The 15,595-nt window shown below is 39.6% G+C and overlaps 1 protein-coding gene across 6 annotated transcripts in view; it reads right to left on the bottom strand.

Annotated features, from left to right (window-relative positions):
- SASH1 (SAM and SH3 domain containing 1) overlaps positions 1–15,595 on the bottom strand; it is a 191,205-nt gene that overhangs the window by 138,380 nt on the left and 37,230 nt on the right. For all 6 annotated transcript variants that reach the window (XM_075203241.1, XM_075203242.1, XM_075203240.1 and 3 more), the window contains exon 2: positions 3,180–3,308. In XM_075203241.1, the coding sequence (XP_075059342.1) occupies positions 3,180–3,308 (129 nt within the window). The remainder of the gene's footprint in view (positions 1–3,179; positions 3,309–15,595) is intronic.

Raw genomic sequence — 15,595 nt, 5'->3', positions numbered from 1 at the left:
CCCCTCCTCTGCTCTCTGTCCCCCTCCTCTGCCATCTGTCCTCCTCCTCTGCCATCTGTCCCCCTCCTCTGCCATCTGCCCTCCTCCTCTGCTCTCTGTCCCCCTCCTCTGCCATCTGCCCTCCTCCTCTGCTCTCTGTCCCCCTCTCTGCCATCTGGCCTCCTCCTCTGCCCTGCGCCAGCCATAGAAAAAAGAAAGCAAACAGAAACTTACCAATCCGTGCGGCGCTAGGACCCTGCAGCCTCCTCTCACTCGCAGCTGTCACTGACGTCGATATTCAGTGACAGCTGCGGGAGAGAGGAGGCTGCCTGGTCCTAGCGCCGTGCGGATTGGTAAGTTTCTGTTTGCTTTCTAGGGCTGGCCCGCGGCACCCCAGTGACAGCGCCGCGGCACCCCTGGGAGCCGCGCCGCACACTTTGGGAACCGCCGGTCTAACCTATAGCCCTTTTCAATAAACACTTTATCTTGGAGGCTCCTCACTGGGAGCTGAAGTCTTGCCTTCAGAAAGACATCCCACATTAAACACCACTAAATAATCACATATTAACACTTGTCTTGAAACTACAATTCTAATTCTAGTGTGCCTATACATAAAACATGGACAGGGTTTTAAGGTAAATCATATAAATAATATTGGGCCAGTTGCAGAGATTAGTATGAAGAGTTATTTATATAGTGCTCACAGAATTTTACTGAGAATATTTAATCATTCACAACAGTGCCTGCCCCCGTGGAGCTTGCAATCTATATTCCCTACCACACAATGCCATTTAAAGTGAACATGTCGCCTGCATAGAGTGGAGCCAGCCTATTTGTGGGCTGTAACAATGTTTATGAGAATGTAGCCCCTCATGAATATAAGTCTGTTTCCATGAACAACAGTCATGTGGTGCCTCAGTGATGTCACTGGTTGCTAGCAAACTGAAACTATATACTGTACAGCCCGCAAAATGGATGCATCCACTGTGTATAGGACCCCTTTAATGGTACAGTAACCCCAGCTTTCCATATGATTTATCTAATGGAGTTATAAAGCGATATAGTTTCATGAACATTTGTTTAAAAAGGCTTTTTATACATTCCGTGCTAGTGCCTGCAAGCAAACTGCCAATTTCAAGCACCACTATTGTTAGATAAGATCACCTCCTACATGCATGTGCTAAAAATTTCCATTCCCCACGTCTGTCTGCACAACTACCGTTCACTACTGTAGGCAGATCAGCCCCTTATACGGGAGAAGGTTGTGAGGGACTAGAGCAGAAAGTGGGGGGAGCAGAAGGACCCACTGGGATCCACTCCTGGTTGCCTGCCACGTGGAAACAAACTGTCTCCCACACATATGTCTTTATCTAAAGATAGAACATACAAACAGACAAAATTTTCACGATTACTTTACCATGCACAACACAAATAAAGAAATACAGTTTTCTAGACTAATGTCCCTTTAAAACAGGAGTGGTCTTGTTTTCAATTCAGTAAGTTTCATATTGTTATAAAAATATATAATTTTTGATTTTATGATAGCTTGTTTCACTTTGTGGTTCCGCCACTTAGTTTCTTCCTTTCGTTTCCTAATTTTCAGCTGTCTTCCTGAACACAGAAACATCCACCAATACAATATTGCAATCTCCAATAAAATGATCCTCTAGGAGATAACGATGTATTGTTTCTAACCACATAAAGCCATTCTTGGACTTCTGCTTAAACTGACAACCATGCTGCACTCATATAAGCACATATGACAGCAAACTAGATCTCTTGCTATCTTCCATTAGAAGAACAATAAATCAGGCCTGGCCTAGCATGATTTATAGAGTTCTTTTATTTCACTTATCAGTAACTATGTTTCTCTGCTCTAAGGAGCCAGCAGCCAGAGGCACTATCTGCAGCTTCCAAAAGTGAATGCAACAGAGCAGGTTGTAAGAACAAATCATCCCTAAGATGAGCATGAGCTTAATTACAATTCTAATGTTTGAACAAATGGTTCTCTCTCAAAGCTGAAATATCGTCTCTAAAACGTATTCAGCTATGTATTCACCCTTCTCCAAGAAGAAAGAAGAGAACAGAGAAATAGGGACATGCACAAACTATCTTCTGACTTCCAATCACATAAGATTTACACTCAAATCGCAGCAATTCTGATAAGTTGAAATTCTACAATAGAAATAAACAGACATTTCTGACCACTGTTGCAAGGTGTGTTAAATACAGGGGAATAAAGCAACCACAGAACATATTTGTACCGCAAATAAGAAAAGAATTTGCAAACTACAAAAAGCACCTGAGGTTTCCCCATTTCGTTTTCATTTACCACAATAGTCAACTTACCAAATGTAAACACATGCCTTGCAGCTATACATTACAAAGTACTACTTACTCTATATGCTTACTGAAAATGCCTGTTTCTCCTGTTTGCCAGGAGAAACCTATCCCGTACTTATCCCATACTTACCTACTTTCTCCTTGCTTTGTCCGGGAGAGGGGCGTGCCTGGAGGGCAGGAGGGGGCGGGGCGCGGACAATTTTGGCTCCACCCCTGCAACGGAAATGGCGTTTTGTCGCAGGAGGGCCAAAGTGCCACAATTCACCGCGAATGGTGTCATTTTGGGGTGCCAGGTGCGGGATGCGGGAGATTTGCCAGCTCTCCCAGGAGTCCGTGAGACTGACCCGAATTTCGGAAGTCTCCCGGACATTCCGGGAGAGTTGGCAAGTATGACCTATCCCTTCATCCAGGCAGCACCAATTCAATCAGGCGAAGGAGATACATGAGAGATATGTAACTACCTGGCTGACGTGCTCAATTTCCCTTGACAACTAGAGGAAGCCATTTTAGTAAGGAAGATACTACTTAAACCCAATGGAAGATGTACTTGCTAAAGTGTAGCTACTTTGGGTTAAAAATAAAACATTTTGCTCATTGTAATTTGTCTTTGCAACTTTGGAAAAGTTTACCCATTGTAATTATGTATAACCTACTGTCTAACTTGCTTACTGGAAGCATACACCTGGCAACTTGAGAGAAAATTAATTATGTCAGAGCACTATTTTTTCAAATGGTGTTTACACTATTTATTTACTTGTACAATATGCAGACAACTATGCAAGTGTAAACATAAACACTGTATTGTGTCCCAATGTGATAATTTAGTCCAAGAGTAAACTGAGCTATAGCTGTCTTACCACATCAAGATCCTGGGAAACGTGACGCTTGCGCAGTTCCTCCATTCTCTCGCACACGTCTGTGAAGCAGGTGTTGTAGTAATCAGTGTACTGCTCGGCGAGGTCATCAATGTTCCCCAGTGAACCATCCTATAAACAGTGAACAAAGGACAGAGTCAGTGAATGCAAGCTAAACCAGGCACACCGCACACTGCATTAGAGATGTTTGCCAAATAGCATTTCTTATGAGTGGAACCCACAACAAAGGCTTTTTGAGGAGAAGCCGGGAATAGCAATTACATACAGCCAGCCAAAAACACAATCCTTTGTAAAGATTATAATTTCACTTCTCAAACACATTTAAGTTGTCTCGATATCTTTTCCGAAAATAAACAGCCATTTTTACGTGAAATTATGCAAAATGATCACCAGAATATTATGTTTCAAGTGTATAACTCATCAGGTTTTTTTTCCTTCCAGTGCATAAACCAACTCTCTCTTTAAATTGTACAAACCATTTAGCACACAATGGATAGAGACCTTGTGCAGACTCAACCAACAGTTTGCCTATCTATCCACTAGGAACAAACTAGGAACTAGTGTTCTTATGAATATTGCCTCTCCCCATAAAACACGTTATAATTCTCTATTCATAACACATATACGTGACTCCATACATACTACATAACTAAGCTGCATTGCAAAGGTTCCTCCAAATGCTTGCCAAACAAGTCACTTGTCACATATGGCTGGATTCTTATCCATACTCTAGGCAGCACTTATCACCACCTAAGTTATGCCTTCAGAAAGCTGTTAATGGTTCCAAAGGTCATAAAGTAGTTTAGTACACAGCCCAGGCAATCCACTTTAGGAACAATGCATCTGTCAAATCAACGTTTATTCAACTTCTTTACTAAATTGTTCATTTTTCAACAGAAAAGCCACCTGAAACTGTACTGCAATATTGTAGATTATAGAGAATGGGTTCAGTTTTACTTTTTTAATATCTCTTACTAAATATTGTTTATTAGGCCAGACATCTATAGCATAGTGTCTAAATATTATCTAAATAACCTTAGTTAAACAGACATAATTATAAGATACTGTCAGATAAAATTAATGTGGAAGAAGAAAAGCGATTTATGAGCATATTTATTATCACCCCATCGCAACAATACAGAACAAAAAAAAAACACTTATCAACCGCATTTATGCAAAATATAGGATAGTGATACTGACCTGAAGCAGTAAGTGTTAACTTACCGCTTTACTGGGCCAGTCTCTTTAATTGCACATGCGTGAGCTGGCTCGCACATGCACAATGGGACTGAAAACCCAGGTTTGGGCTTTCAGTTCATCTGATGTAAACAGAAAATGATTTAAAGTAACAAAACAAGTTTTTTTAATTAAATAAATAAATAAAGATAAATATTTTTAGGTAGAAATAGGTTTTAAAAAACGCTTTATTCACATTTGAAAGCTTTTAGTTCTTTTAAAGTCATCCTGGATTATCACCAGCAATAACAATTTTCTCGCCGCTGGTAACCCCTTTCATGTATAGGCAATGTAATAACAAGTCTCATTGTCAGTGATAGCGAACACCTTCTTTGTCTTTTAATAAATATGCCCCAAAATCTGCCCATATTTATTTATTTTGTTTACTGCATGCTTGCCATGTGTGTGGGTACAATGTAAAGCTAGGTACACACTTTAGGGTTTTTGTCCAATAATCGGCTCAACCAGCTGACATACGACCGCTCGTTCGAAAGTCGGGTCAGTGTGTGCAGTGACACGATGGTCGAAAGTCTGCCCAAATGGACGATTGTCGCCTCATTTGGTTGGTCGCACCGTTCAATAGTTTCGTTCAAATCTCTTTTATGTTTTGTAGTGTGTAGTGTTTCCAACCGATCCACGACAGTGAGTACGAAATTACAGTCATTGCTCACGACAACATGGCTGTAAAAAGTCGCTAACGGGACGGCCGCTCTTTCCTTTATCGTCTAAAACAAGGCTAGTGTGTATGCAGTCCATGGACCGAGCGTTCGGACCATCGATCGCATGTAAAATCGATCAGCTTAAAAAGTTGGTGCTAAATTCTGTAGTGTGTACCCAGCTTAAGTTTCAACATCTTAAAGAAATGTTTACAAATATATTTGAGAATGCCATAAAACATCTTTTCTCACCTTGGCTTAAATTGTATTTAACTGGCAATGAAATAAAGCACTAACATCATTCTCAAATTGACATTATTCATTAACTTCATCAATATCCCACAAGGTAACATTCTTTATTTTACTGTATTTATTAGTGCTCACACTTCAAGATATAGATATATCAAACCTTCCAAAAAGAAAATGTGTAGGTGTTGACCATAGCAACCAATCAGATTCTAGCTATCATTTCCTAGAATGTACTATATAAATGATAGCTAGAATGTGACTCCTCCACTTTTCCTTTTTTTGGAAGGTTTTAAACATTTACCTCCAAGGCGTAAAACAGTACAATCACTGTCCTTAGCCTGTGTCATAACATTATTTTTCTTGCACTCACAAATATGGAAAAATCATCATTGACATTTAGATTTATTTCACATACTTTTAATAATGGATTTTCCTCCGAAGTTACTGAAGGCAAATCTTACTGAAAGTTTCTACATTCCTGCAATCCATGCATTTTTAACTTTGCTACCCTTATAGTGGAATTGTTGTCTTATTTTGTATTATGACATCTTCCAGAAAATTGTTAAAATTAAAAAGTATTTTGGTATCCACAAATGTATTTATTTGGTCTAAAACACAAAAATCAGACAAAAGTCTTAGCTTATTCCATACAGAAATACTTAAATGGCCGGACAAAACTATTGGCAGCTTTTAGAAGTAGTTAGAAATAATTTGATTTCAACTAAGTCTGCAAGATAAAAATCACCAATTAAACAAGCTTTAATAAAGAAAAGTACTCACTCTCCTGTTTCGTGTCACTGTGTGTACTGCAATGAGCATTGAAAGAAACAAAGACAGAGAATTGTCTGAGAAGGCCAGACAGAAGATTGTAGCCAAGTATGGACAATCGCAAGGCTACGAATCAATCTCCAGGTACCTTGATGTTCCCATTTCCACCTTACATTTTATCAGGAAATAAAAGGACTATGGCACTGAAGCCTACTGGCATAAACCAAATTATCAGGGCACATGTGCTGTTATGTGTAATAGGTGTCGGCGGCGTTGGTGGTAGATGTTAAACGACAAGAAGCTTTTAGACCAATTTTGTTGGTTTTATTTCAGAACTTGCTGTAACAGATCATATATATACTCTCCTATATTGTGGGCAATGTTAGAGAACAGGTTGCAAATACATATTTTGTGCCTCTGCACAAATATATATCAATATAACTTGAATATATATATATATATATATATATATATATATATATATGCAAGTTTACACAAAAAGGATGCAGCTCTAGTTATATCATATCTTTTGCATTTCAAATGTCGATAGAAGAACTTTCTGAGAACCGAACTTCCTGTCTGTGCATGCTCAGCAGAGAAATGTGGATGGCTGGAGGCTGCCCTACTTCCTGTCTTCACTAGATTAAAGGGGACACCACCACCAAGATGGGAGACGGAGCGTAGCACTCCATATTAACATAGCCAACCTCCCTGGACATAGTCACAACAAAAAACTTGATCAAAGATTGCAGCACAGGGTTGTTAGAATGATAGGGAAAGCACTTCAATCAACTGCCAAACAAATACAAGCAGACCTTCAGACACAAGGTACGATGGTTCCAACTTGCACCATCAGTCTCCAGCTCAATCAAAGAAGGCTATATTGTAGGGAGCCCAAGAGGGCACCACGGCCAAGAGAGGTACATAAGATAGAATGACTAGAGTTTGCCAAAACACACCTGAACAAGCCAAACTCCTGGGAGAATGTCCTGTGCACTGACAAGACCAAATTAGAGCTATTTGGTAAAGCACATTATCCCTATCTTTACAGAAAGCAAAATTAGGTTTTTTGTTTGTTTGTTTTTAAAAATTCCATACAGTCAAACATGGATGAGGTACAGTGACGCTTTGGGGTTGTTGTCCTTCATCTGAAACTGAGTATCTTGAACATGAGCACCGCATCATGAAATCTGGAGATTACCAGGATACTCTGGAGCGCAATGCTGAACCCAGTGACAGAAAGCTGGGCCTCTGTCAAAGGTAATGACCCTAACCACAGTTCAAAAAGCACCTAGGAATTGTTCAAGACAAGATGCTGGACTATTTTAAAGTGGCCAGCAATTAGTTCAGAACTGGATCCCACAGACACCTGTGAAGAGATCTGGAAACAGCAGTTGGGACAAGATGCCTGGAGCAGTGTGCACAAGAACAGTGGACCAAGCTGCTAGTTGCAAGGATGCCAATATTTTTGGCCACGAGTATATATGAGTTTACCACTAGGTTTTTAACTGTTTACACAGCAAGCACACATCAAAAACAGTTGAGCTGTCCACACACACAGTCTGATCTTGTAGTAGATCTTGTAGTAACAGCATTAGTGTACAAATTGGCTACCCACATGGGTGGCCATATTGGATAAGATCTGTCCGGATAATCAAACAATATTGAATCATTTGTACTATCTCTGGGACGTGTCAATGTGGTCAGAAGGTGACTGGTTATATACGCACATTCCTCCACTTACCGCATACCAACATGCCCGAAAATTAACCAAACGATTTCAGTCGTATTATAACCAGGCATTGTGGTAATTTTGATGCTATACACAGTGCAATATCGGGCCACTAATCTGATAGCAGCTGCAATATCACAATATCACGTGTGAGATGGCCAACTTAACAATAAGACATCTTATAATGGAGACTGATCAGATGTGGACTCGGACTGCCGTAAAATCACATCAGCCAATAACCTGTCAATGTGTGTGATCATCAGCTGACCACAATAATTTGACACAATAGTATGACGCTGTTGATGGAGGCAAATGTGTAACAAACAGAGATGATCACAAAAATGAATGGCCAAGTTGAACAGAGGGGCTCAGCAGCAGTATGTATAAGACCTAACCTCAGATGACAACGTAGTAGCATGATAAGTCCTAAAATATCAACGTTATGAGATGTGTAGCATTGCTTCTGAATTCATTCTTTCCTGCTGTGGCTATGGACTGGTTTGGATACTCAGAGTGGCCAAAATCTTGTAGGAGATTTACAAGTGTTTATGTCCTAGTGGATATTTTAGTGCAGATAGCCTAAAGAGACTCTAGCTTATTGCATTCTACCTATATTTTGCACTTATGAAGCAGGACAATGTCTAAGATGTGGGGTAAAGAAAGTTTGAGGTCACCAAAAACTGAAGTCAGTGGAAGTTGCTATGAGCTGCAGAGAGTCTACTGGTCCTGAAAACAACCTAAACCAAAAGCAGAACAATTCAAAAACAAGCCTTGATCACCTAACTGTGAATACTCACATATGTCAACGCCAAAAATAAATCTACATATCTGCTATCTGTAATAAAGTAAATACAGTAATAATAGCCCTCAAAACCTCATATATGAAAGTTAAAGAAACTTATGCCTGCTGGTATAACTTCCATAAACCACAATGCTTATACACCTTTGTGTGCAAAGATAAGAAGTCCAGAAAAAGACTTTGATTACCTTGTATATTAGAGGATTCAACTTGATGATTGTTGAATCTATATGTACGTAGCATGCTTTCACTTATTATCCATTACCACTGAATGGGAAATATTTAATTTCAATAATTGCCCAATTCAATAGGAGACCAAACATTAGCAAGACTGTTTAAATGGGGCTTGAAACTCTATACAATAACACCTATAGTTGAAAACTATAGGGACATTAGTGTGGAACATTTAGTATTAATAGAAATATAGCTTTGTTATTGTGTTATTATACGTTAAAGTTGTTGTAAAGTCATTTACATATATTTCCATAAAATAGTGTGGCATTTGTTCTGGTTATTTGTGGGTACATGGAGAATAACCATGATACATATAGGAGTATAATTCTTTTATTTCTAATCCATACCCCTAAATAGGCTACATAAAGGTAGATATCACAATATAAACACACAGACAAAAATTGCAGAACATTTTAGAAGCACTTTTTTTTTTACTTACTTGCTGTGCCTAAGGCTGGGTACACACTACAAAACTTTCGACCAATTTGTTATCACCTACGATTTTACAAACAATATTCATTCATTCCTGTCACCTGAATAACCGCCTTGTTATAGCTATGCACATGTCATTACAAATTTTATTAGCTTCAGTGACTCTGAAACGAAATATTCAGTCTCGGAACGAACACACAAATTATTCCATCTACAGCACTCTCTACATTTATTCACTGGGACATGTTCATTGCAGGCATCGGCTGAAAAGATCATGACTCTGTAAACTCTGGAGATTGTGATACACACTGCAGGATCGGACGGCGGTTGGAATGAGATTATTAGTTTTACCGACCAACCAATAAACCAACAATTGGTGCTTTGGAACTACTATCGGTCATTGTATAATTGTACACACCAGAGCCGTAATGACGGCGGTATGACCGCCCCGGGCGCAAGCCCAAGGGGGCGCAGCCGCCCGATACCTGCCTTCGTGCCCAGAGGAATCGCCGCTTTAATTCAGCTCCCCTACAAGCAACAATCCATTCCCGGCAATGCAGTGGAACGCATGTGAAAGCAGGAAGTTCGGCATTTAGAACGCAAATGCGTTCCAAATGCCGAACTTCCTGTTGTTGGACCGCACATGCATTCCACTGCATTGCCGGGAATGGATTGTTGCTTGTAGGGGAGCTGAATTAGAGCGGCGATTCCTCTGGGCACGAAGGCAGGTATCGGGCTGTGGGTGATGAACTAATGCTCCCTTTAAAATATGTAATTGTTTAAAAAGGAGTGGTGTGTGATTTGTCCAGAGACGTTTATCAGTCCACCCACGATGGCCCCTGTGAGTCAACAATGGTTCTTGATTCGCGTTGACTGCAATTGAAACAAGTTAAAGATGACATTTTACGAGGTTCTGAAGGACTTTTTTCATTTGCACTAAGGGACTAGAAATTCTAGCGCAACGCAGAGTTGTAAGTAGATAAAGAAGAGTAGTCTCAATTGTGGTATATATTGGAACATATATTGTAATAGGTCCCCAATTACCCCTTACATAATGTAACACATGTACGATCCCAACTGTATCTAGTAAACCACGTAATTTATAGAAAAACATCTACCAATTATTACCAATATATATATATATATATATATATATATATATATATATATATATATGTTATAATATACAAATTCTTTCAGTAAAGTGCTAGCCACACCCACATTAGGTTGGCCACACCCACTTGTCAAATGCCACTCCCACTTAGATGGGGGGCGCCGGTGCCCAGTCTCGCCCAGGGCACCAAAATGTCTAGTTACGGCACTGGTACACACTATTGTGATATCGGGTCGAACAGTCGGTTTACAGGTGTTTGGCCTGGTAATTGGCTAAAAAACCTGTTGTGTGGATCCAGTCTTACACAGCCTACAATAATCTACAGTTTTATTAGACCATAAATGAAAAGTAAATAATAAAAAGTTACCACTTGTATACATACAATGAAAAGGGTGCTATTTTTAAGTTATTAATAGGAATTTAACTTTCAAACATTGATCTATTAACATTTTAGCAATCTCAGTTTGAAAAGACAAAATATTTAGCCAGCTTGTGTGGTCAATAAATATTTATGTAATATTTACTGCAAGAATTATATCAAACAGAGAGCAGCAAGTAAGAAAAAAGAAACAGAATAGCAACCTGAATACATTTTTGATTGTTCAGCTATATATGTAATATGAGATGTTGTAAAACAACCCTGCTATGTTTAGTATCTTGTTAAGTGCATGACATGTCAAACAGTAACCTGCTATTTGCGTATCAATGGAATAAAACATGTATTAAGAGTTTAATATGTCTATTTCTACTTTTAGAACATGTCACAATAAATATCTTCAACAAACGACTAATGATCACTGTAAAGACCAAGGGTCTGTGTCTGCTCCGAGGCACTGCAACTGCAACCAGAGAGGTAGTCACAGGGGAAAAAAAATAGGTATCAGTAGTTTTTGTGTTTTGCTGTGGGCAGCACGGTGGGGTAGTGGTTAGCACTTCTGCCTTACAGCACTGAGGTCATGAGTTCAATTCCCAACCATGGCCTTATCTGTGAGGAGTTTGTATGTTCTCCCCGTGTTTGCATGGGTTTCCTCCGGGTGCTCCGGTTTCCTCCCACACTCCAAAAACATACTAGTAGGTTAATTGGCTGATAACAAATTGACCCTAGTCTGCCTGTCTCTGTGTCTGTGTGTGTGTTAGGGAATTTAGACTGTAAGCTCCAATGGGGCAGGGACTGATGAGAGTGAGTTCTCTGTACAGCGCTGCGGAATTAGTGGCGCTATATAAATAAATGGTGATGATGATGATGCGGTTTCAAGGGGTTATTAAACATTGCACTGTTTGAGTGGAGTTTCTCCTTAAGAACTTAAAAGTTAACAAATTAGATTCTAATCACAGATTGCTTTTAATGTGATTAAAGTTAATTGCTATTTTTAGCATGCAGTGAAGTGATGGCCTTCTATCCTTTAAAAAGATCTAACCTAACACCCTTAGGGCTAGATTTACTAAGCTGCGGGTTTGAAAAAGTGGGGATGTTGCCTATAGCAACCAATCAGATTCTAGCTGTCATTTATTTAGTACTTTACACAAAATGACAGCTAGAATCTGATTGGTTGCTATAGGCAACATCCCCACTTTTTCAAACCCGCAGCTTAGTAAATCTAGCCCTTAGTCTCACTAATGAGACATTTAATCAAAGAGACACCTACCTGTAATAACATATCAGCTTAATATTTATTTATTGAAGTGGATTATTTAAAATGCAAAAAAAATATAGGATCATCAAGTATGATAAACATCATGAGGAGGACTGCAGTGCACAAAGGCCTGCTTAGAAAGTGTACCATATGGCAAGGGTGACAAGACTTTTGGAAGCAATGATCCACTCTAAAGATAGTACATAATGTAATACTTATTAGGGCTGTCTGGTGGCTCCGCCCTCTTTCCCTAGGGTGTGGGACCAAGACTGTGTAAAAGGGGTGCTGGAGGCAGGGTACAATAAGCCTTCCAGGCTGGTCTGATAACAGACTCACTGGGCAGGCTTGAAGAACAAGTAACTTTCCTCCTATTACTTGTGGAAGAAGCAGTGCAGCGTTGAGGAGCCACAGTAGTGTTCGTATAAATTACAAGTACCAAAAGGAAAAAAAGAAAAGTTTACTCCATTGGCTGACCACGTCCGGTCTAGTGGCTCGCTGTGCTCCTTCAGTGGCGCAGACCCACACACTATTTCATGATCCCCTACCTTTACATATCCCTGGTGGGCCCTCCTAACCCAGTACGACACTGGATAAATCTTATATTAACAATTAAACCATTAACTTTCTTTTCAATATTATAATTTCTAACATTATCATATTCAATATCTAAAATTAATAAAGCTTTATGTTTTTATTTTTTTAAACCTCCCAAAAAATGGACAGCGCTGAGTATAAAACATTTCCATGTTCAATATTGTAATCATGTTGGAAACAGAGAACTCCTTTAAGAATTACATATTTTCCTTTACATAACTTAATCTGAGTATGCTCACTATCTTAAACTTAAACATGTTGGAGACAGAAGAACCATGGAAAAAGTGCACACGTACATTCTAGACCAGCGGTTCCCAAAGTGTGCGCCGCGGCTTCCGAGGGGTGCCGCGGAGCTGTCACAGGGGTGCCGCGGGCAGAAAGAGAAAACAAAACAAAAAAAACGGGAAAAAAAAACCTTACCAATTCAGCAGTGCCCGGGACTCAGCATCCTCCCTCCTCGCTTCTCACTGAATGTCGGGCGTGACGTCATCACGCCCGACATTCAGTGACAAGCGGCAGAAAAGAGGAGGATGCTGGGTCCCCGGCGCCGCCGATTGGTAAGTTGTTTTTTTTTTTTTGTTTTTTTTTTCTCTTCCTGGTCCCCAGAATGCAGAGGGGGCACAAAGAGTGTGTGTGGAGATGAGGAGGGGGCACAGAGAGTATGTGGAGATGCAGAGGGGGCACAGAGAGTGTGTGGAGATGCAGAGGGGGCACAGAGAGTGTGTGGATGCAGAGGGGGCACAGAGAGTGTGTAGAGATGCAGAGTGGAACAGAGAGTGTGTGGAGATGAAGGAGGGCACAGAGAGTGTGTGGAGATGAAGGAGGGCACAGTGGAGATGAATGAGGGCACAGAGTGTGTGGAGATGAAGGAGGGCACAGTGTGAGTTAGCTGTAAATTATTCTTTTGCAGAAATATAATTGAAAAATACTTATTACGTTTTTTTGACCCAACTACTTATAAAACGGGACTGCTCAGTAATTATTTTGAAGGGGTGTCTTTAAAAGTTATGGAGACTCTTAGGGTGCCGCGACCTTCAACAGTTTGGGAACCACTGTTTTAGATAAAAAAAAAGGCCGGTACACAATTTATTGTGGTACAATAGAGAACCAAAATGGCTGCATCTGTGAATAACCTCACTAAGGAGAAGATGCTGGTTGAGCACATTCTAGACAGAGGGGCAGGAGGCAGATAATGTTGTGACCTCCCAAACAGCTTGCTGCTGCCGAATGGTAGATAGCTATATGCACCTGCCCAGCAGCAAAATGTGCTGGGAAATTATTTTTAAATGTTGGAAGATATTCAAGCCTTGAGAGCAAATCACGTACCTGTCTGAAAACAAGTGAGAATTTTTGTAAGGAATAGAGTTAAAAAATATGATATATATATAGATAGATAGATAGATAGATAGATAGATAGATAGATAGATAGATATACACACATACATACACTCGGTTGCTGTTTATCCTAATAATGATAATCTTAAATGTGTTATATTGGCAATGACCTCTACACAATTATGCAATTAGGCCTTTCTATCGAAAGTTCATTAAGCATTTCCAGATGGCTCTAATACTGTACTTTTATTTATATGTGAGGCACTATGGCTAATACAATGCATAATGAATCCCCACTAGCACTAGCATTTCATTAACTAGGATGTTTAGGGTCAATGCATACGCAGCATTCATTAATAGAGAGCCAGAGGGCACAAGACTACTGGGGAGGACATTCATCTCTATCAACAGATCCTAGGTCCATAGTCTAATACATTATTTGTAGCAGTTGTCATACTGAATTTCTAAGACATGAAGGTAATTGAAGGATATAAGGCAGGGAAAAGCTAAATGAAAGAACTGATTGTTTTATATTGCACCAAGAGTATGAACCAGAGCGACAGACACCAGATGGTTTAGCAGTTGATGTAGACTGATAGTGTTTAAATCAGTACACAAGATGAATCTTTCTGACAATAATGTATTTAAATATAAAATTATACCATGGAGCACACTTTGAAGTAAGGGAATTAAACGGTTACATTTTCACCTGACACTTTGGACACGACGATTTGAGATGTACCATAGGCACCTCTTATACTGGTCACATGCTGCTATTATCTCAGCAGACTTCAGGGAATTGACTCAATGGCTGCAAAACAACTATGATGGCAGATAATGACTCTAGCTGGCCCGTTCGAGAGCTGAAAGGTTGGATTCCAACAATTTTGGCCACCCACATCACTATCCAAATTTTTAGTGTATTCAGCACTCCACTCCAATCCCCTGTAGCCATTCCGAGATCAGAATGTTTAAATGTATAAGCACAGAAAGCAATTTGTTCCGGGCCTTTTAAGGTAGGTGACATTAATACTATTAGACATAAGATACGATCGATATCCTGCTTGGAACCTGGACCAGGTAAATGCCCAGTCTGATATGGATGCAAATTCTGGGGCCTGAGAGATATATGAAAAGGAGGAATAACAGGATCACATGTCTCTCACATTAAAGATATGGAGCTGGGTCAGCATTACTGTTTAACCGAACAATTAAAAATGTGGAAATGTCCTTCATGTCGTAATCCCATTATTTTTATTATTATTTACCATAAATTTAAGGGTCCAACAAATAGAAAAATGTTATTATAAAGATATCACAAAGCACAATGATACAAGCTTTAACACTATGCAGCATTTAGCTTTAATAAATGACATATTTGCCTATGAAACAAGGAGAGGCTAATCTGCTGCATAGGACTGAAGCCAGCAGTTAGTGTGCTCCTACATTTTACCCTTTCTTAGCACCTAAAAAAATAATGTTGGCTCAGAGAAGAATTTGTGTAGAAAAACACTAGGTAGATATCATTCTAGAGGTGAACTTCAGTCCACATATAACTCCAACAGATTATATTTTTAGATCATGCGCCATATAAAGAGATTAATTTGCAAAAGCA

The sequence above is a fragment of the Mixophyes fleayi genome, chromosome 3 (assembly GCF_038048845.1).
Source record: "Mixophyes fleayi isolate aMixFle1 chromosome 3, aMixFle1.hap1, whole genome shotgun sequence".
Classification (NCBI taxonomy): domain Eukaryota; kingdom Metazoa; phylum Chordata; class Amphibia; order Anura; family Limnodynastidae; genus Mixophyes; species Mixophyes fleayi.
This window is presented reverse-complemented; position numbering and strand designations above follow the sequence as displayed.